At 45.7% G+C, this 23,300-nt stretch overlaps 1 protein-coding gene across 1 annotated transcript in view; it reads left to right on the forward strand.

Moving 5' to 3' along the window:
• The window catches only part of LOC115462200 (long-chain-fatty-acid--CoA ligase 1-like), a 146,332-nt gene that overhangs the window by 60,602 nt on the left and 62,430 nt on the right, over window positions 1-23,300 (forward strand). The window contains 3 exon segments of the mRNA XM_030192216.1: window positions 1,052-1,129; window positions 2,444-2,578; window positions 14,812-14,946. Of these exon segments, the coding sequence (XP_030048076.1) occupies window positions 1,052-1,129; window positions 2,444-2,578; window positions 14,812-14,946 (348 nt within the window).

The raw sequence follows: 23,300 nt of genomic DNA on the forward strand, positions 1-23,300 counted from the left end.
GGGGAACCAGAGGTCTGCCGGACCTCCAGCCCCCTGTCACTGGGGGGGGGTCTGGTAGGGTTGTGAGTTCCTGGGGGGGGGGGTCATCGGTCAGGTCGTCAGTTCCTGCGGGGGGGGGGGGGGGGGGTTACTGCATTGGGGGGAATGGGGGCCTGCTAGCATGCAGATAACAAAAGAGAGGGAACGAAGTACAAACTAAAGTCCAAACAAAGAAACAGCACCATGGGCCTTTAAAAATGGAACACAGTTCTTTAATGAATGAGCCTTGACAAAAAGACCAGACACGGGCCGTGTTTTGGTGACTAGCACCTGCGTCAGGGGTTTGGATACAGAAAGTGAAAGTGCCTTGTTGCTTTGTAGCTTTTACTATATAAGACGTGGGGTAAGGAATAATATATTGTAGAGGAATATATTCGAGTTATTCCCCAAGTTTTCCATGTCATCACTGTGACTCCTGACGCAGGTGCTAGTCACCGAAACACGGCCCGTGTCGGGTCTTTTTGTCAAGGCTCATTCATTAAAGAACTGTGTTCCATTTTTAAAGGCCCGTGGTGCTGTTTTCTTTTTTTTTGTTTGGCCTGCTAGCATGCAAATGCATGCTGGACAGGGCTCACCATTCCAAGCTGGCATAGGGTTTGCCGCGGTCAGCAAGCCAATCTTTGGTGCGCTGGTCCCTGATCATTGGGGATGAATAGGTTTAGCATGCATTTGCATGTTACTTGCACTAAGAGCCCTGTTTTGCATGCTAGTTGCGTTCAGAGCCTGCGAGTGCATTGTTTCATGTGCTCAGGGGCTCGATCATGGGGCGGTAGCAAACGCAGGCACTAGTATGGCACTAACAGCCTCTAACACCTGCGTTTGCTTCTGATCATCGGCCCATCAGTGATCACACCCTATCATCTGGGGCAGGTGTTTCCAATCTGTTTTAGTAATTTTAGACTGCATGTGTGGGCTGAAAGGGATGAGTGGGATTTTCTGTGTTAAGTAATGCAGCCTGACTAACTGCTTGCCTGTTTGCTTTTGCCTTTGTCTATTTTTTTTTCTCAACCAGAAATCTGTAAACATTTGCAAGGATGATGTACTGATCTCTTACTTGCCTATGGCCCATATGTTTGAGAGAATTATGCAGGTAGGTGCCAAAGCTTGTCTGTTTTTTTTTTACAGAACTCATGCCCCACCTACCCCAGTACCATACCCATTTCCTATTTGCCCTTTTTTTCATATGTTTGAGAGACTGGTGCAGGTAAGCAGAAGGATCTGAGTGCCACAGGTCTTTGTACATTGCCTGACCTGCTTAATTCATCCTAATTTGTGTAGCACTGCACGCATTGCAGTTCTAGGTTTCATGGCTTCGTATATAACAGTAGGTGGATTGAAATAGCCTCATGGTGACCTGCTTGCCAAAGTAGCACAGAGTTGCTGCTGACTCACCCCCCCCCCCCCCCCCCCCCCCCCGAACAACTTGGCTATCTAAGCATACTGTTAGTATATCAAGACTTTTAATAGCCTTTCAGAGCTGGAATCAAAGCAGTCTTACAATTAAGAAAGAGAACTACAATTCAGTGGATGGGACAGGTGAAAGCTAGTATGAGGGTCATGAGATAAGGAGGAGTCAAGCTGCAAACCTACCTATCAAAGCCAACCTTACAAGCCTTAACGAAAGCCAGGGTAAAAAGGTTGAGACTTGAAAGACCATCGATAGTCCATAGATAAGGTGGCTGCTTGAGAGCAGACTAAAGGCCCTCAATTCTGGTACCTGTGCTTTGAAGTCTAACCAGCAGATCTCCATGAACAATGGGAAAAGCACTTTGTTGCCAGCTCTGAACTAAATCATTTATATCAAGTGGGCCTACACTTCATTCCCACCCCTCCTCCTGTTTCCTTTGCAGTGACAGACAGTTGAGAGGCTGACCTCTGTTAGGCATGAAACTTGTTGTTACATTTTTGTAACAGTTAAAGAGAAAGTCTTAAAGGCTAAGAGTTCCAAAGCTGAGCAGATTAATTCTGATTGAGATGGAAGACTATGGTGGGGACAGGAGACGAAGACTTGTTTGTAACATATTCAAGATCTGTAGCTTTTTGCTACTTATGCGGAACTTGGATTTTGTAGAACTTGTCATGCGTTCTACCCTTGTGCCATGCTTCACTATCCATTCTCCTCACCCAAATGTACTATTATAACCATGGAAGGTGGCTGTGTAGAGTTTTAGAGGAGGAATTCATGCCGGGCAGCATGCTCATTCATTTGCAAATGTTGCAAAGGCCAATTTGGTTGCTTAGGTCTGGCTCTTGTATATTTGTAATATAAGCTGTGTTGGTAGCTATAGAATGGTTAGTTTTCAAGAATTTAGTGGGCTTTTGAACAGATTGCCTCTAGGACTACATAAATGGATGTAGAATAAGTTTTTATATCTCGGTTTTTCCTCTTCCTGTTTCCAAACAGTGTTTAACACTGACCCAAGGTGGTCGTATAGGGTTCTTCCAAGGAGATATGAAAACACTTTTTGATGACATCAGAGTCTTGAAGCCCACAATTTTTCCTGTGGTACCACGATTGATGAACAGGTTATACGATAAGGTATCTAATACATTACAGTGGACATTGTTAGAATAAGGTTTACCCATTTGTCAATCTGAATCTTTGCTGTGACATTATGCCAGGTACCATTTAACCTTCTGAAGGTGTGGTCATAGTGCCTCTTTTCACATAACCCTGCTCTGACACACCATTTTAACATTTGTGGTTGCTTGTATACAAGTGCTACTTAATTGGTCATGAAAGGGATTCAGATTGGAGCTAGAGTAGGTTATGTCTCCTTTCTTAAAGGGTTTTAGAAAATCAAGATGTAGAATAACATGCATTAGTAGGCTAGATAACTGTAATTCATTTTATCAGGGTCTACAAGGTACAGTAATAGCAAATCATTACGATACTGCTGCTAGCTTGGGAGCCAGATATGATTACTATCCTGCTTATTTTCGGAAGGAGAAGGCACCCATCTTCTGACACAACTCGGGAGATGAGCTGTCCTTCTCCTAAGGTCGCCCAAATCAGCATAATCGAAAGCCGATTTGAGCATCCTCAACTGCTTTCCGTCGCAGGGATGACCAAAGTTCAAGGGGCGTGTTGGCAGTGTATGAAGGTGGGATGGGGCGTGGTTAACAGATGGGCGCTCCTCGGCCGATAATGGAAAAAAGAAGGGTGTCCCCTCATGAGCATTTGGCCTACTTTACTTGGTCAATTTTTTTCATCACCAAGCATCAAAAAAGTGCACGACCTGACCAGATGACCACGGGAGGGAATCGGGGATGACCTCCCCTGACTTCCCCAGTGGTCACTAACCACCTCCCACCCTGAAAAAAACAACTTCAAAAACTTTTGTCTTTTTTTTTTTTAGAGTATGTCCTTCGCTATGCTTCCATCCCTATGATGGCAGTTGAGATGTCCAAAATGTGGATGTTTCTCTGAGAAGGACATCCATGCCTTTGCTATGCCTCTGACACCCTCTTTATTTATTTATGTGGATTTTGGATCACAAGTAGCGCAGTGGGATTGAACCAGCCACCTCTGGATTGCAAGATCAGTGCTCTAACCACTAGGCCACTTCTCTACTCTATGCCACTCCACTCCCTTGAAATTTGGCCATTCCTGGGTGGGGGCAGTATGCAGGTCCCTGGGGGGGTGAGGTTGTGTGTGTCAGCGGAGGCATAACAAATGCGTGGACATCCTTCTTCTTCAACAATTTTGGACGTCCTCAACTGCCCCCACAGGGATGGCCAAATTTCAAGGGAGTGGAGTAGAGTGGCCTAGTGGTTACAGTACTGGTCTTGCAATCTAGAGATGGCCAGTTCAAATCCCACTGCTGCTACTTGTAATTCAAATAAATAAATTAAAGAGGGTGTCAGAGGCATAGCAGGCATGGACATCCTTCTCACAGAAACATCCAGGCATGGACATCCTTCTCACAAACATCCACATTTTGGAGGTCCTCAACTGCTGTCGCTTCCCCTCCTTAGAAAGGAAATCCTGTGCAAATGAGCTAACAGCGAGCAGCTCATTTGCATGCAATTTCCTTCATGCATGCTTTTTCCATTCAGTTAGTGGGACCAGTGCACTACGAATGCTGGCTCCTCCTACAACCAACTGGCTTGGATTTGGTTGTTTCTGAGATGGGCGTCCTCACTTTCCGTTATCGCCGAAAACCGGGGACGACCATCTCTAAGGTCAACCTAAGTTTCATGATTTGGGCGTCCCCGACTTTATTATCGAAATGAAAGATGGACGTCCATCTTGTTTCGATAATATGGGTTGCCCCACCGCTTTAAGGAGCTGTCCTTAGAGATGGACGCCCTTAGAGATGGGCACCCCCGTTCGATTATACCCCTCTATGTTAACTCCTATTGTAAGATCTTTATTGGCTAGCAGTGGGGCAGCTTATTGGGGGCTTATTGTGAAGCTACATTAGCAGTCAAAATAGCTGTTTGCATAGGTTAACTGCAAAGATGCCATTGGTAGTTAATGCAGATAGACAGATGACATATAAAATGGGGAAGAATGGGAGTGGGAGATGACTGCTTTTAAGTAACATGTTTTAACTCAAAAGAATATTGCCAGCTATTTAGCAGAACTTGCACCTCAGTTGGAATTACTAGCCATAACAGGCTTGTCCTGAGCTAGACTGTTAGCACTAGAACTCTGCCTAACATTAGATTCTCCCACTTGAGGAATTTGGTGTCTAATTTGAAATAACTTTAAAATGTGATTTTGGGCTACACTATTTTTCAATCAAACCTTTTCTCTCCTCTGCATATTGAACTAGGAACTGACCCAGTCCACACATATTTTGTTGCTCACATTATGAGAGCACTTCTCCTTTGCTAGCTGATCTGCATTGGTTGCCAGTTCAAGAGAGAGCTCATTATTTAAAATAATGAACTCTCTTGAACAAGAAAAAAAGATACGTTTTTAAAGCTTTTTGAAAAGCAAAAATTTCCATTATCAAAGCTGAACCGGTAATCCATCCCATAAGCCAGCGTTTCCTAAACTGTGTGTTGCATCACTCCAGTGATCCATGGCAAACTCACAGGGCTGCCATTGGACAGATGGGAGGTTCACAGACAAGCACCAGGATGTCACTTAATGAAAACATAGTTAAACAAAGTTGTATGGAATTCCAGGAACTCTACAAGGCTAGGGCAAGCTACTGATCACAGCTCAGCTGTGATTGGTCATGGAGCCTGTCTGGCTCCTAAAAGGGTGATCCTGATTGGGAAGCTACTACTACTACTACTACTATTTAGCATTTCTATAGCGCTACAAGGCATACGCAGCGCTGCACAAACATAGAAGAAAGACAGTCCCTGCTCAAAGAGCTTACAATCTAATAGACAAAAAATAAATAAAGTAGCAAATCAAATCAATTAATGTGGAACGGGAAGGAAAGAGGAGGGTAGGTGGAGGCGAGTGGTTACAAGTGGTTACGAGTCAAAAGCAATGTTTAAAGAGGTGGGCTTTTCAGTCTAGATTAAAGGGTGGCCAATGATGGGCCAAGACGTAGGGGCTCAGGAAGTTTATTCCAGGCGTAGGGTGCAGCGAGACAGAAGGCGCGAAGTCTGGAGTTGGCAGTAGTGGAGAAGGGAACAGATAAGAAGGATTTATCCATGGAGCGGAGTGCACGGGAAGGGGTGTAGGGAAGGACAAGTGTGGAGAGATACTGGGGAGCAGCAGAGTGAATACATTTATAGGTTAGTAGAAGAAGTTTGAACAGGATGCGAAAACGAATAGGGAGCCAGTGAAGGGTCTTGAGGAGAGGGGTAGTATTGAGTAAAGCGACCTGGCGGAAGATGAGAACGGGCAGCAGGTTTTGAACGACTGGAGAGGGGAGAGGTGACTAAGTGGGAGGCCAGCAAGAAGCAGATTGCAGTAGTCTAAACGAGAGGTGACAAGGGTGTGGATGAGGGTTTTGGTAGAGTGCTCGGAAAGAAAGGGGCGGATTTTACGGATGTTGTAAAGAAAGAAACGACAGGTCTTGGCGGTCTGCTGGATATGAGCAGAGAAGGAGAGAGAAGAGTCAAAGATGACCCCAAGGTTTCGAGCTGAGGAGACAGGGAGAATGAGAGAGCCATCAACAGAAATAGAAAACGGGGGGAGCGGGGAGGTGGGTTTGGGGGGAAAATGAGAAGCTCGGTTTTGGTCATATTTAATTTCAGGTTGGCGTTGAGACATCCAGGCAGCAATGTCAGACAAGCACGCTGAAACTTTGGTTTGGATGCAATGGTGAGATATCAGGGGTAGAAAGGTAGATTTGGGAGTCATCAGCATAGAGATGGTAGGAAAAGCCATGGGATGAGATTAATGAACCAAGGGAAGAGTGTAGATAGAAAAGAGGAGGGGACCAAGAACAGAACTCTGAGTACGCCGACAGGGCAGAGGGATAGAAGTAGAAGAGGATCCACCAGAGTGAACACTAAAGGTGCGGAGGGAGAGGGTAGGAAGAGAACCAGGAAAGGACAGAGCCCTGGAATCCAAGTGAGGACAGGGTATCGAGAAGTATGCTGTGATCGACAGTGTCAAAGGCAGCGGGAAAGATCAAGAAGAATGAGGATGGAATATTGACCTCTGGATTTAGCCAGTAATAGGTCATTGGAGACTTTAGTAAGCGCAGTTTCGGTTGAGTGGAGAGGGCGAAAACCAGATTGTAATGGGTCAAGAATAGCATGTGAGGAGAGAAAATCAAGGCAGCGGCGGTGAACAGTCACGCTCAAGTAATTTGGAGAGAAAAGGAAGGAGGGAGATGGTTCGGTAATTAGAGGGACAGTAGTTAAGTGAAGGCTTCTTAAGGAGAGGTGTGACCACAGCATGTTTAAAGGTAGCAGGGAACAGTTGCAGTGGAAAGTGAGAGGTTGAGAATGTGACAGATAAAAGGAATAAGAGTAGGAGAAGATGGCATTAAGAAGGTGGGTGGGAATGGGATCAGAGGAACAGGTGGTACATTTTGAGGAAGAAAGGAGAAGTGTAGTTTCCTCAATAGTAACTTCAGGAAAGGAGGAAAGGGAATGAGGGGAAGGAGAGAGAGGGGAACGGACTAGTGGAGGGAGAGCTGGTGAGGTAGAGAAAGCAAAGTTTATCTTTTGAACCTTGTTCAAAGCAAGGCTCTTTGTTCAAAGCGAGGCTCTTTGTTTCCTACTACTACTACTTATCATTCTATAGCGCTACTAGATGTACGCAGCGCTGTACACCTGAACATGAAGAGACAGTCCCTGCTCGACAGAGCTTACAATCTAATTAGGACAAACAAACAGGACAAACAAGAGAAGGAAATATTAAGGTGAGAATGATAAAATAAGGGTTCTGAAGAAGTGAATAAGGGTTAGGAGTTAAAAGCAGCATCAAAAAGGTGAGCTTTTAGCTTAGATTTGAAGACGGCCAGAGATGGAGCTTGACGTACCGGCTCAGGAAGTCTATTCCAGGCATATGGTGCAGCAAGATAAAAAGAACGGAGTCTGGAGTTAGCAGTGGAGGAGAAGGGTGCAGATAAGAGAGATTTACCCAGTGAACGGAGTTCCCGGGAGGAATGTAGGGAGAGATGAGAGTGGAGAGGTACTGAGGAGCTGCAGAGTGAATGCGCTTATCTACAAAAGGCATCTCCAACGTTCCAATGAAGCCTCAAACCGGATGATGAGGCGCCTGAGATATCCGGTTTGGCCTGCAGTCACTGTAGCTCCACCCTCGCGTCAAAACGCGATGACGTCGAGGGCGGGGCGCCGAAGGCACAACGCACGAGTTCCACAAACTGACAGCAGCAGGGACCGGGGAGAGCAATGCGAACTTCCATCACAAACTCGCAACCAAGTGAGTGAGGGAGGGAGGGAGATGGGGGGGCTGGAACTCGGAAGGGAGGGACGGAGGGGGGACCAGAACTCGGGAGGGAAGATGGGGGGGGGGGAATTTCCCTGCTAGCGCCCATTTCATTTTTTTCCGAAATGGGCATTTCTTACTAGTAGGTCAATAAGAGAAGTTTGAACTGTATGCGGAAATGGATAGGAAGCCAGTGAAGTGACTTGAGGAGAGGGCTAATATGAGCATAATGACCCTGGCGGAATATTAGTCCTGCAGGAGAATTTTGAACAGATTGAAGAGGAGAGAGATGGCTAAGTGGGAGACCTGTGAGAAGCAAGTTGCAATAGTCTAAGCGAGAGGTGATAAGAGGGTGGATGAGGGTTCTGGTAATGTGCTCAGAAAGGAAAGGACGAATTTTGCTGATATTATAGAGAAAGAAACAATAGGTTTTAGCAGTCTGTTGAATATGTGCAGAGAAGGAGATGGAGGAGTCGAAGATGACCCCAAGGTTACGAGCTGATGAGACAGGAAGGATGAGAGTGTTATCCACAGAAATAGAGAATGGGGGAGGAGGAGAGGTTGGTTTAGGGGGAAAGATAAGAAGCTCAATCTTGGTCAGGTTAGTTTCAGATGGCGCTGAGACATCCAGGCAGCAATGTCAGATAGTCAGACAAATCAGGAACACCCTTTAAGGCACCAGACAGGCTCCGGTGACCAATCACAGTTGAGCTGTAATCGGTAGCTTGCCCCAGCCATGTGTGGCAGGAAAACAGCGGTCCTCCGTCAGTGAGAAAGATTTTGTAAGCAGCTGGCAGAGAGAAAGAGATAAAGGTAAGCACAATTAATCCTGACCCTGTAAGAACAGCAAGTTTAAAAAAATCACGAAACCAAGGGAAGGCTTATGGGTTAGCGACAGGCACCGTGTGGGAATCGCTGTCGATGTCAGGGACCCATTCAAACAGAGAGAGAATTGTGGATGGGGTGGTGGAGGGAAGGAGAGATGCTGCAGGAGGAATGAGGGGCTAAAAATTAGCACATGCTAATGATAGACACCCATGGGTGTCTCTATTATTAGCGTGTGCTAATTTTTAGCATGCGCTAAAAAGGTAGCGAGCCTACAGTGCAGCTTAGTAAACAGTCCTATGTCCTGTTTTTTAAATTTTTGTATGGAATTTGCTCTACTAATTTTTTAGATGAATTTAAGCTCTTAAAGAATTTTATCACATCAAGAACATGTAATTTTTTGCTATTGGCATTTCTCTCAACTAAAGGTATTCATTTTAATGCATTATTTTCCAGATCTTTTTATTCTCTGCTATTCGCTTATGGGATGGATTACCAGTTCAGCTTTGATTGATAATGGAAATTTTTGCTTCTCAAAAAGCTTTAAAAACGTATCTTATTTTTTTCTACCTTTCTTGTCTGGCCATTTAATTTTTCTAACCATGTTGGTCCTAGTCTCTGGTTTCTGCTTTCTTCTGTCTTCTCTTAATTTTCTTGCCAAAGTTTTCTGCCCATTTCTCTTTTTTTCTCTGTCTTTTTCACTTCATCCACTACATCCATCTCTGACACTCATCTTTTTTATTCAGCTTTCTTCTGTTTTTCTGCCTCTGTCCATTTAGATTTCATTCATTCTTACTATTCAGTCTAAGCTCCCTTTTTACACCTAATCTACCTACAGTTTTCCATGTCTTTCCCTCACCCAGGCCCATCCATTTCCCTTTCTCTTATTCCCCATTCTTTCCTTAACTCTTCCCTCTCTCCCTTTGCCATATGACATCTCTTCTCTGTTTTTTCTTTCTCCCCCTGCTTTCTCCCCTCAATCTCTCTCTCCCCCACCTGACTGCCAAGCAGCATTTTCACTCTTTGTCTCTTTCTCTCTCCCTGCCAACCAGCATCATCCCTCCTCTTTCTCTCTCTCTCTCTCTCTTCTTATCCAGCATTGCCCCATCTCCCTCTCGTCTCCACCAACCAGCATTACACCGTTTCTCTCATTCTTTCTCTCCTATCCAACATCAAGCTATCTGTCTCTCTTTCTCCCAATCAGCATCACACTCCCTCTTCCACTACCTAATCCAGAATCTCTTCTCATCCAATGTCTCTCTTCCCCATCCAGTGTCACCCCATTTCTCTGTGTCTCTCCTCCCCCATCCAGCATCACCCTTTTCACCCCCCAATCTAGCATCACCCCATCTATCTCTTCTTACCCAGCATTGCCCTGTCTTTCTTCTCCCCATCCAGCATCACCCCACTTCTCTCTTTTCTCCACATCCAGCATCAATCTATATCTCACCCCCCCCCCATCCAGAATTAGCCCAACATCATGTTGTCTCTGTCTCTGTTCCCCTCTCATTCATCATCACTGCCTCTCTGTTTCTTCCCTCAATCAAGAAACCTCATCTCTCTCAATTTATTTTATGCCTCCCCCCCCTCATCCAGCCTCACCCCCCCCCCCCCCCCCCCCCCCCCACCTTTCTCTCTTCCTCCCTCTTCCGATCATCCTGTTACAGCATTTCTCAAGTTTGTCAGCAGGTGGCAGCACTATCAGCTCTATAAACAAAGTGAAAGCACGCGGTACCATTTTCCTGTGTGTGTGCACCACTTCTGCTCTGCCAAGCACGCTCCCTCCAATGCAGGGTTTATAGCGGAGAGGGCATGACTGACAGAGCAGCAGCGGTGCAAGCAGGAAAATGGTCCTGCATTCTTTCACTTTGTTCTTAGAGGTGATAGCACTGCCACCTGCCGACTAACTTGAAATGCTGTAAGAGGACGATTGGGAGAGGAGGGGAAAGACACCTGTGAGGGGAGTGGGCCCAGCAGCAAAGGCCTCTCTTTTATTTGAAATCTGGTTGGGAAAGTGGCCACTCCCCTTGCACCCCCCCCCCCCCCCCAAAGCTACACCTCTGCAGTCAGACCTCTGGGTTGTGATGGCAAGATGAGTTGCATGAAGTTGCTGTTAAAACAGTTACAGTACCTTACTGTCTGGCAACTTAGAACTCAGATGCTGCCTCTAAGAGTTTTTCCCTTATAGCCTGTCACTTTAACCGAAGTGATGTTGCTCAATCCATACAGCCTTGTTCCAAGTAGATGGAAATACTGCATGTTCTAGCTGCTAGTGACCGCAGGACTTAATCTGTTCATTTTGATGGTGACATAATCTTTAAGGAAAACCATACAAGTCAAACCCCTATTTCACTATAAACCGAAATGAAATGCAAAATGAAGGTGCAACAGTCTTTTTGAAAACCCCCAGAAATGACCACTCGAAAGCTATGTTGACTTCCTCAGTTTGACAGAAGCTATAGAACTGCACAAGCAGGCCTTGGCCTGTTTGTGGAACCGGCTTCTCTTGGAAATCTGGCATATAATTGATCCACTAGTCTAAGACCCAATGCAAGAACACTATGTACCAGGCACATGCGACTCAACAAATGGATGTGCAAAGGTGCTTGAATATGTGCTCATTTAAATGCATAGCATGCTACTTGTGTACAGTTTTAAAGGGCAAGACTTTTAACATCTGAATGCATACTCAGTTTGACAGCCTGCTAAAGCAACAAACACAGTGTCTTGGGTGCAAAAACAAATTACCCCCTCGTACTTGTAGCAAGAAGCTGCATCTTGCACCATTTGAAGACTGAAGATCTCTTCTGAAGAAGGCCCACCAATGTTTGGGTAATCAATCTAGTAGTAGTTAAGCTATGGATTACTTTTCTTGTCTGGTTCATCCTTTCCACTTAGCTAGAGCTTTGAGGGTTGATACGGAGTGTGCAATTGCCATTTAAACCCAAAGGCTGATTCCCCACCTTCCCAAACATGTGAAACGTAGGCTTGTCCTTAGTTTGAGGAGAAGACTAGTAGCATGTCCCATGATGGAATAAATTTGGATACCAGAATTTTGATAGTAGCAACAGCAGTCATTGAAGCAGATGGATATGCCTCCACCCATCCAGAGAACGGACAAGTGACATCCAATAAATACCACATCCCCCCTTTGGCAATTGGGAGTTCAATATAATCAAGCTTCAAGTAAAGAAAAGGACCCTAAATTGGAAGTGACAGAGCATGTGGGGAAGGCCACAAGGGCTGGCCTCGACAGTCAGCAGTCCGACAATTATGACATGCAAGGGCCACAGCTTAAGCAGAAGCCTCAAAATCTGAGTGAAACCATAATGAATTAAACATAGTGCACATGGTTGCTGCAGAGTCAATTGATGCAAATACAGAGCAATAGGGTAAAGTAGAGATGGAGGACAACGTGGTCACCAACTTTCCACAATCCTTCAGAACACCAGATGTTGCTGGTCTGTAAGGCCTGTGAATGTCAGGTTCTGGAGAGTGAGGGACTGTGGAGATTATTGGGTAGGTGCAGTAGATAAGAAGGCAGGAGCCATATGTGGGCTGAGGGCATCCTCCTTAGCTGTTGTGTCTGGATAGGCAAGGAGGAGTGTCCCTTCATCTTGAGAACAGCAACAGCTGTAGGTAATAATGTAGCCTGCAGCAGAGGATGGATATATGCCAAGTACTTAATTGATTTATTAGCAGAAGTCAAAAATCCTTGGCCCAAATTTTACCAAAATCCCAAATAACCTCCAGAGCACAGGCACTCTCAGTATAGATATTCACTGCCATGTATTTCTCCCTTCTGATCCAGCATTTACGTGTCCCATCACCCTTCCACTCCACCCCTATGGTCCAGCACTTGTCTTCTATCTCCCCTTTCCCCTAATAGCCCAGCAGCTCTGTGTCCCCTGTTTTCCCCTCTGTTTCCTCTCTTCTCCCACTGTGGATCCAGCACCTCTCCCTTCCTTCCCTCCCCTTCAGTCTAGTACCTGTCACCTCCCCTACCCTGAGTCTTGCACCTCCTTAGGCCCCCTCTGGTCCCCGGTCCACAAAAACCTGATTTCTTTGCTGGTGCCAGCAGTGGCAATGGGAACAGGCTGTTTGGGCTGACCTTCCTTCTGTAGCACCCCACCCTTCTGAAGTAACTTCATGTTTATGTGTGGGCAGGACGATGCAGAGGGAAGGACCGGGTCAGTCCAGACAGCTTGTTCCTGTTACTGCTGTTGGCACCAACACAGAAAAGTGTTTTTGTGGACCTGTGGGTGGGCCACTGGTCTCACAGGGAGGGAAAGGATTGGTGCTGGATCTGTCACAGGAGAAGAAACAGAGGGGAAAAAACATAAACAGGGGAAAAAAAACTGCAAACCCTATTCCCATGCAGGTCACTATTCAGCAGCGTGGGGTCCCTGGGAGCGCAAGGCCCTGTGCGGCCACACCGGTTGCTCCTGCCTAAGACCGCCCCTGCATGCAGGGATTTGTGGTTCTGATTTCTCTATTGGACTCCCTAAGAAAATCAAGGCCACAAGTCCCTGCATGCACTGGGGTAAGCCCAGGATTGGATCAATGCTGTCTGCGAATCTGGATCCAGTTGTCAACCCTAGTCAGGGGATGTTCTGTTCCTGCAGGTATTATGGTCAGTCCTGGAGGGAAAGAGGGATTCAGCACTGCCATGAAGTTCTTCCACACACAACTTTTTTGTAAAAGCTGGTGTCTTTGTTTTGTTCCAGCAGAGGCTGAGAAAGGGGGAGGGAGCAGTAGTACAATAGTAGGCATACATGCAGTGGCGTAGCAAGGGCGGGGCTGTGGGGGCAGTCCTCCCCGGGTGTCAATGGGTGGGGGGGGTGCTCCGTCCAGCCCCCCCGGCATGGACCAGCGCCCCCCCGGCATGGACCAGCACCCCCCCTGGCGCAGCGCCTCTCACTAAACCTCCCCCCCATCCGACAGTCTGAGCTCCGTGCACCCGGCACCTCGAATCTGCAGCGCTGCTGACTGTAAAAGAAGAAAATCATCTAGTTGACCCTTCACTCACTGTGTCCCGCCCTAGAGGAAATAGGAAGTTACATCAGAGGGAGGGACTAAGTGAGTGAAGGGCCAATGACAAGACAGTTTTCTTCTTTTACAGTCAGCAGCGCTGCAGATTCGAGGTGCCGGGTGCACGGAGCTCAGCTGGTAGGCAGGTGGGGACTGTCGGGGGGGGGGAGTGAGAGGCGCTGTGCCGGGAGGTCCACGCCAGAGGGGGTGCCGTGTTGCACTGCACCCGGGGTGGGGGGGTGCGCGCAGCGGCGATCCGCCCCGGGTGTCAGCCAAGCATGGAACGCCACTGCATACATGCTCAGAGGCCCTTTAGCTCGAGGAATCTTTATTATTTGTGTCTTTTTGTTGTTTTTTTTAAGGAGAGTATCTCACAGCTTTCTGGAAGATGTCACCAGCAAATATGTCAGCATATCCCCTACTCAGAAGATAAGGCAGGAATGTGGTTGTTTCCCTTTCCCCTCCCCATGCCAATACCTTTCTCACCATATCACTCCTAGGGCCCTGTTTACTAAGCCGCGCTACAGGCATGTTAGTGTTTGTAGCATGTTCTAATTATTAGCACACGCTAACCATGTAGATTCCCATAATATTCCTATGGGTGTCTACACGGTTAGTGCACGCTAATTGTAGCACGCACTAAAATGGCGGCCATTTTTAAAGAGCGATCTGGCAGCGGGGGAGTGTCAGCACAGGCAGCAGGCAGGCAAGAATGCCTGCCCCAAAGAATTCTGGACAAGGGTGACTCAGCCAGGTGAGGGACCGGATCCGGAGGGAGGGAGGAGGAAGGAAGGAGAGCCGGCTCGCAAGTCAGAACAAAATTTAACAACTGGCTCTTGCGAGCCAGTGCGAGCTGGCTCCAGCACACCACTGACTGGGATCCAGGAGAAGAAGCCTTCATACATGACCCCCGACCAAGGCCTCTGTGGTAAGAGGTTGGTATCAAAATACCCAGACAGTTCATTATAGCCCAGATATTTTTGCTTTTTCTCCCTTTCCTGTGTAGGGGTGGTAAGTGATGCTGTTTTGATAGTCATAAGATCACACCACTCAAATGTCTTGGTTTTTTCATGATGTAACCTCCTTATTTTTAACAGATAATTGCCAAGGCTAATACAGCCACAAAAAAGTGGTTCTTGAAGCTAGCTTACAAGAAAAAGGAAGCTGAACTTAAAAATGGCATTATCAGAAGAAACAGCCTGTGGGATAAACTGGTCTTTAGCAAAGTACAGGTAGAGTGGTGTGGCTCAAGTTTCAATCTTATTTCTAGCAGAGAAATTTTCAAGGTATGGATGTTTGGCAGGAAATGGTGTGGTCACTGACATGATACTACTGTACCTTTTGAGGGGTTGAAATCTGAGGAAAAATTACAAGTTTTGAAACACTGATGTAATACAACAAAGCAAAGTAAAATGAAACAGTGTGGGGTGAAGAGGTTTTGATGGAGTGATAAGCATGAATGTGCTAGCTAGTACATAAGGCAGTAGGCCACAACTTTTTTGAAGCACACTTAGAGTTACTCATTCCTCACAGGACACCAGAAGTTCTGTATGATCCTTTCCCCAGTTCTTCCTACTGGCAGAAGAGAAGCATTCTTTTTTGTTTGTTTGTTTGGCTTCAGTCTGGCATGTGAACATATGGTGCCAGTGGGTCCTGTGAATTACAGGTTTCCATGTAATGTCAGATTGAAGCTAGCAGAGAAGATGCGCATGAAGCACTGCTCTCGGGTCAGTGGGGAAAGAGGGATAATGAATGTTAACTGATTTTCTAATAGGTAAAACACTGGTTCTCTGCACTACTACTACTTAACATTTCTAAAGCGCTACTAGGGTTACGCAGCGCTGTACAATTTAACATAGAGGGACAGTCCCTGCTCAAGAGCTTACAATCTAAAAGACAAGTGAACGATCAGTCCGATAGGGGCAGTCAAATTGGGGCCATCTGGATTTGCTGAACGGTAGGAGTTAGGTGCCGAACGCAGCATTGAAGAGGTGGGTTTTAAGCAAAGACTTGAAGATGGGCAGGGAGGGGCCTTGGCGTATGGGCTCAGGAAGGTTGTTCCAAGCATAGGGTGAGGCGAGGCAGAATGAGCGGAGCCTGGAGTTGGCGGTGGTGGAGAAGGGTACTGAGAGGAGGGATTTGTCCTGTGAACGGAGGTTACGGGCGGGAATGTAAGGGGAGATGAGGGTAGAAAGGTAGTGAGGTGCAGCAGACTGAGTGCATTTGTAGGTAAGAAGGAGAAGCTTGAAATGAATGCAGTATCTGATTGGAAGCCAGTGAAGTGACCTGAGGAGAGGGGTGATATGAGTATATCGGTTCTGGCGGAATGTAAGACGTGCAGCAGAGTTCTGAACAGATTGAAGGGGGTATAGATGGCTAAGTGGGAGGCCGGTGAGGAGTAAGTTGCAGTAGTCAAGGCGAGAGGTAATGAGAGCGTGGACGAGAGTTCGGGTGGTGTGTTCAGAGAGGAAAGGGCGAATTTTGCTGATGTTAAAAATGAAGAAGTGACAGGTCTTGGCTATCTGCTGGATATGCGCGGAGAAGGTGAGGGAGGAGTCAAAGATGACTCCGAGGTTGCGGGCAGATGAGACGGGGAGGATGAGGGTGTTATCGACTGAGATAGAAAGTGGAGGAAGAGGAGAAGTGGGTTTTGGTGGAAAGACGATGAGCTTGGTCTTGGACATGTTCAGTTTCAGGTGGCAGTTGGACATCCAGGCAGCAATGTCATGTAAGCAGGCTGATACCTTTGCCTGGGTCGCCGCGGTGATGTCTGGTGTGGAGAGATACAGCTGGGTGTCATCAGCATAGAGATGATACTGGAAACCATGAGATGAGATCAGGGAGCCCAGGGAAGAGGTGTAGATTGAGAAGAGAAGGGGTCCAAGGACAGATCCCTGGGGAACACCAACAGATAGGGGGATGGGGGTGGAGGAAGATCCATGAGAATGAACTCTGAAGGTGCGGTGGGAGAGATAGGAGGAGAACCAGGAGAGGACAGAGCCCTGGAACCCAAATGAGGACAGTGTGGCAAGAAGTAAGTCATGATTGACAGTGTCAAAAGCGGCGGATAGATCGAGGAAGATGAGGATGGAGTAGTGACCTCTGGATTTGGCAAGGAATAGATCGTTACCGACTTTAGAGAGTGCTGTTTCTGTCGAGTGTAGAGGGCGAAAACCGGATTGAAGTGGATCGAGGATGGCATGAGAGGAGAGAAAATCAAGGCAGCGGCTGTGAACGGCACGCTCAAGTATTTTGGAGAGGAAGGGTAGGAGGGAGATGGGGCGATAGTTGGAGGGACAGGTAGGGTCAAGTGATGGTTTTTTGAGGAGAGGTGTGACTACGGCGTGCTTGAAGGTGTCAGGGACAGTTGCAGTGGAGAGAGAGAGGTTGAGGATATGACAGATTGAGGGGGTGACAGTATGAGAGATGATGTTAAGTAAGTTGGTGGGGATGGGATCAGAAGAGCAGGTGGTGCATTTCGAGGAGGAAAGAAGGCGAGCGGTTTCCTCCTCGGTGATGACAGGAAATGAGGAGAAAGAGGCCTGGGTTGGTTGGCTGAGGGAGAGGGTTGAAGGGTGAAGAGGAGGAGATGGCTTGGTAGAGAACTCAAGGTTGATCTTTTGCACCTTGTCGCGGAAGTAATCAGCCAGTGATTGAGGAGAGAGCGAGGGGTGGGTGTGAATGGAGGGCACTTTGAGGAGGGAGTTAAGGGTGGCGAAGAGATGACGGGGGTTGGAGCTGAGAGAATTGGTCAATTGGGTGTAATAGTCCTGTTTGGCAAGGAATAGGGAGGACTGGAAGGAGGATAGCATGAATTTGTAGTGGAGGAAGTCTGAAGGGTGCGAGATTTCCTCCAGAGGCGTTCAGCAGATCGGGTGCAGGAGCGAAGGTAACGGATGCAAGGGGTCAGCCAAGGCTGGGGATTAGTACGCTTAGTGGGACGGGAGGTGGATGGTGCGAGGGTGTCCAGAGCAGAGGAGAGAGTGGCATTGTAAGCGGAGACTGTCAGCAAGGAGTTTATTTTGATGTAGTAAGAGCAGACCAGCCAAGTTTTCCGTTTTCAGTGCGAGACTCTCGCTCTTCCATGCCATCTCCTGTGCTCCTGCTGGGGAGCCACGATCTCCAGCTGAGAAGCTTCCCCCTTCCAGTAGCAGCAAGAGATGCCTTAAGTCATCTCATCTCTTGTTGCTACCAGAAGGGGAAGCTTCTCAGTAGGACCTTGGGGACCAATCTCACGATAAGAGCTGTGGGACTGGTCCTGCAGCAGGAGATGACCTTATATTATGGCATCTCCTGCTCCCACTGGAAGGAAAAGTGGCTGTTGGTGCTGCCATTGGTGTATGCAAGGGATGGAGCTGTGTGAAGCTCTGTAAGAGGGAAGTCCAATGGATTGTCTTCTGCTCTCAAACTATACTTACAGTATGGTTACATGTTTGTTTTTTCATGCCTGATAAATCCATCGGCTCTGACACTTTTGTATGTCCCGAATACAAGATGATTAAGCACTAGAAAAAAAATCAAATCTTCTTACACAATCCAGTTTCCAACATGTAAATTGCAGGTCAGATTTTGAACTGGTTCTGGACCATCTATTTTTACTCTAAGAGCAGTACAGCTACTAAATTATCTGGTGTGTACCAGCATATACCAAAGGTTCTCAACTCAGTCCTCACCTACCTCATGAGTACTCATTGTGGGTATTCTGAGGACTGGGTTGAGAACCCTTGGTATATACTGATGCAGTATAGGCTGATACTTTCATGGAGTAATTGAAATCCATGGCAAAAAGAGCTGATATAGAACAGAACTAGGGTTACAGATAAATACAAAGAAAACCAAATGCATGATCAAGACAATTCAAGTGTGGGCCTGCTAGTCTGGTGAGCCAATAGACCAGATGAAAGAATTTAAATATCTAGGATCAGTGATCTAAGCATCAAGTTGCTGCAATTACAGATATTGCAGCCTGAACTGGTAGCACCCAAGCAGCCTTCTATAGTCTAAAATGGGGCCTGTGGAATAAGTACAATGTTAAGACCAAGATAAGTTTTTAATGCTGTGGTCATACCAGTTCACTCTGTGCATCAAATATGGACATACAGCTTGCACAAATCATCAGCAAGCTAAGTTCCAGATGAAAATGCTTGCATGCGATTATTCCAAACTTCTCATGATTCACTGTACCAGTGGTCGGGCAGCGAGATGCTGGTAATTTAGAGTGGAAGAAAATAAGTTGTGCCTCTGCTGGCTTTGGCCATGTCTTTAGAACAGAGCCATTGTGACTACCTACACCTACATCAATAGCATTGACCTCCTGGTTGGAAGGTTTTCAGGTTGCTCCAAGACCTGGCACAGGCAAATTGAGGGTGAAGCAACATGGCTCCACTTCTGTACATGAATGATTTTACTGCAGCTGCTCAGGATGGACTGCATTGAAAGAGGCTCACTATGGATGCCCTTGCATGGCTACCACAGCACCTGTGGGACTTCCCCTCCAGCTAAGGGACTGCCCTACTGGTGCTAGTGTTGACTTGTGCATATTTAGTTTTTAACATGGAAAAGAACATGAACATAACTGCTATAATGGGCCAGATAAAGGTCCATCTAGCCACCCAACATCCTATCGCCAATAGTGATCAATCAAGATCACAAATACCTGGCAGGATCTCAAAATGTTAACAAGATTCCTTGCTAGTGGACCCCAGGAATAAGTCTCTTTCCTCCGGTCTACCTTACTGTTTATGGATTCTTTCTCAAATTTATCCAAGCCTTTGAAACCTACCTTACTGTTTATGGATTCTTTCTGAAATTTATCCAAGCCTTTTAAACCCAGCTATGCTAACTGATTTTTACCACATCTTCTGGCAATGAGTTCATAGCTTAATCATTGAGTGAAAATCTTATTTGAAATGTACTCTTTTTAATTTTATGGAATGCCCCTAGTCTTCTCAAAAGTGAATTGATTCACATTTACCTGTTCACTCCACTGAGAGTTGTATAGACTATCATTTCAATTCATCCATCTCATCTCCTAACTGAAGAGTTCCAGCCTTTCTAGCATTTCCTCACTGAGTCATTCATACCCTTAATCTAAGTTTGCCAACTGGATCCACGCCTAGGTTTACCCCAGTGTATACTGGCATTTGTAGTCTTGCTTTTCTTAGACAATGCAATGGGTAAATCAGAACTACTAGCCCTACATGCAACAGGGTAAACCCAAGACAGGGTTGATCCAGGGGCCAATGCACAACTACACCCGTTAAATACGGGTGCTGTGGTAAAAATTATTGATTGCTGTTTGTGATTTCAAGCTGTCAAATGCATTTGACAGCATGCTTGCTGAAAATCCCTGGTGTTACAGTGGACCACCTCCTGTGCTCCCCTGCAACCCCCACCCTGCACCCTCCGCTGGCCCCCCTCCCAAGCAGGATCACCCTAGTGAGAGCCACGGAAAACCCATTTGTTCCCAGTATGGTAAACTTAGGTTATGAATACAATTTAAACATAGTCTGTAGAGGCTAGAAGTGTAAAGACTGGAATTCTAGAATACATGACATTGAATGAAGAGGGATGTAGCAGTCATCTTGAAGACCTGATGAAAGGAGAATAACCAATAGCTTAGTTGCAAATTCATCTACACAAGAGGGTGAATCATTAGTGGAGTGGTGGTATGTTAAGGGTGATGGTCAAGCAGGTAAGTCCTGCTGTAAACGGTGTGTAATCTTTATCGACATGTAATGGGGAAGAGTATGTATAGTGGCGAAGAGAATACCATCCACCTGGCCAGGATGAAACCGTGGATCATGAAATGCTAGAAATGTATAAGTGAATATCAAGATAATTGAAGTCATATTTGTGTTTGGGTAAATGTCAGACTTGGAACTCCCTCCCTCATATGGCATAAATGACTGCTTCATGGAGCAGCTGGTCCTAGAATGGACAAGGGGAAGAATGTCTGATCCTCACCACTTGTACTAGATTGTATAGCAGTGTCAGTGGTAGGGCTGCTTGGTAATCATACTGTTATCAAGTTTAACATAATCATAGAGTGAGGGGGTAGCTTAGTGATTAGTGGGAATGTGGAATTTGAACACTGCCTTCCCTGGTTCACAACATAACGCTGACCTTGGGCAAGTCATTTCATCCTCACATTGTATCAGGTACAGATCAGATTGTGAGCCCATACAGGCAAGGAAAGTCCATGACAAAAATAGAAGGAAAAAACTTCCACAAATGGATGAAATCCAAACAAAAGGAGTAGAAGACACCAGGACAATGTCCAAGATAAAAAGTCCTTTAATGTTATTAAAACATCTTGCAATCTTCATATGCATCATACAGGATGCACTTGACAAACCACGTCTATTTATTTATTTATTTATTTATTTATTTGTTGCATTTGTATCCCACAATTTCCCACCTTTTTGCAGGCTCAATGTGGCTTACAATACATCATGAATAGTGGAAATGAGAAGAGAATAAACAATTGGTATATGTACACAAATGTAATGTGATTGGAGCTGGATATTGGTGAAAGAGTGAGCAAGGTTTAATTTGTATTTCACCTATATCTAAGTGGGTTATAAGGTAACATAATTAAATTCAAATATAAAAAAAAATCAGTACAAACAAGATACAATAAACAGATTTCACTCAAACATCATTCTCTGCTGCATCTTAGTTTGTTCATCAAATATATAAGATCATATTCATCAAAACATTCATATTCCTGTTCATACCTGCTATCTCCGTTTCCAAAAAGTTCCAAATACTTTACCAAACAAATGACTTTAATAGTCTCCTAAATCGTATTGTATCCCTATTCTTATAACCTAAAAAGATGACTACTGCAGTAGCATTTAAATTTAAGACAGTCCGACAAACTGAGGAAATGACACATGCTCCTTTCAACTTTTCTAATGTGCCTGTGGTATGGATACTATTTTAAAAACATATTGGAAATCCAGACTAGACACATACTGTACATTTGATAAGGTAGGCCAAGGCTACCAGCATGGTTGAATAGTGAGATGAAAAAAGGCTATTAAAGCAAAGAGTGACTTTCAAAAAAACCAAAAAAAGGAATTGGATCCAAACGAAGAAAATAGGAAAGCATAAAGCACATGTAGTCCTCAACAGTGCCTGCCAATCTTTTTGTGGCTGTGACCCCATGATTGCAGCCCAATAAAATATGACCTCTCCCTGAGGTCCAAAACAAAAGAATTCTGATACTTCCTCCCCCACCCCCAAGAATATTTTGTAGTAGATGATTCTAAACAACTGAAGTGAACTCATAGTGAACAAGAAGATGTAATTATATGAAACCTGATAAACTGAAGAGTAATTAATCACTGAGATCAGATGGCATATTCGTTCTGAAAGAGCACAAATTACAAATTAGTAAAGTCTGCAATTCAAGATTATTATTCAAATAGGCTATAGTATCTGAGAATCAGAGGGTGGACAACACCCATTTTAAAAAAATGGTAATAGGGATGATCAAACTCTAGACAGTGAGCCTGACCTCAGTATCAGGAAAAACCTTTTTGAAGAGCAAAATTACTGCCCATCTGGATAGACCATTAAAGGAGTAGAACTTACAAGGATTAAGTAAAGAAATATCTTGCCTTCCCAATCTGGTTAGATTCATTTTTGAAGGTTAAGTATGTACAAGGGTGTGGTTTTCGTGTGGGTTTTTTGTTTTAAGGTGCCAAGTCCCTTACTCATCAGAAAATTAGTCTTGGGATAGGAGACATTTTCTTATTGTGGATGGATAATTTGCTTAAAGATAGGAAATAGGACAAAAATGGTATGTCTTTCAATAGAAAAAAGTAAATAGAAGTAATCCAGAGATCTCTTTTTTTTAATTTATAAGTCAGGAAAATGGAGTGATGAGTGGAAGAAATCAAATCTGCTGAGGACACAAGTTATAGTTAAACTACCAAACAGGAGTTGCTAAGTGAATGGGCATCTATGAGCCGATTATCAGAAGCAAACATGGATGCTAGAGGCCAATAGCGCCATACTAGTGCCTATGTATGCTCCCGTCCGATGATCAGAACCGGTGAGCACATGTAATAATGCGTTTGCTGGCTCTGAATGCTAATTGCATGGAAATGCATGCAAACAAGGGTCTCCTGCATTCATCCCTCATGATCACTGGGCAGCATGCCAAATAAGGGTGCTGCTACTGCTGCAAACATGCCAGCATGGAGCTGGCGTTAGGGTTTGCTAGTGAGGGAGGAATGAGGCGGACCCACTGAAGAGGTTTGACAGGTCCAGGATTTTCTCTCGGACCTGTCAAACCTAAGCCCGCCCCCCCCCACCCCCAAAGCAGAAAAACCCTGGTGATCCAGTGGGACTGCTAGCTTCCCCCCCCCCCCACCCCTCACATTGCACAAAAACACCCTGGTGGTCCAGTGGGACTGCTATCTATTTGCCCCCTCCACCCCCAGCGGCCTTTCTCTCCATAGTGGTGGTAGTAGTTGGAGGAGGAGGGAGAGACTAGCACTCCTTCCCTCCTCTTCAGGCACCTTCCCATAATGGCGGCGTCCCACCCTGCCCGGTGCATCCTCACTCAGCACAT

This window comes from Microcaecilia unicolor, chromosome 2, assembly GCF_901765095.1.
Source record: "Microcaecilia unicolor chromosome 2, aMicUni1.1, whole genome shotgun sequence".
Classification (NCBI taxonomy): Eukaryota; Metazoa; Chordata; class Amphibia; order Gymnophiona; family Siphonopidae; genus Microcaecilia; species Microcaecilia unicolor.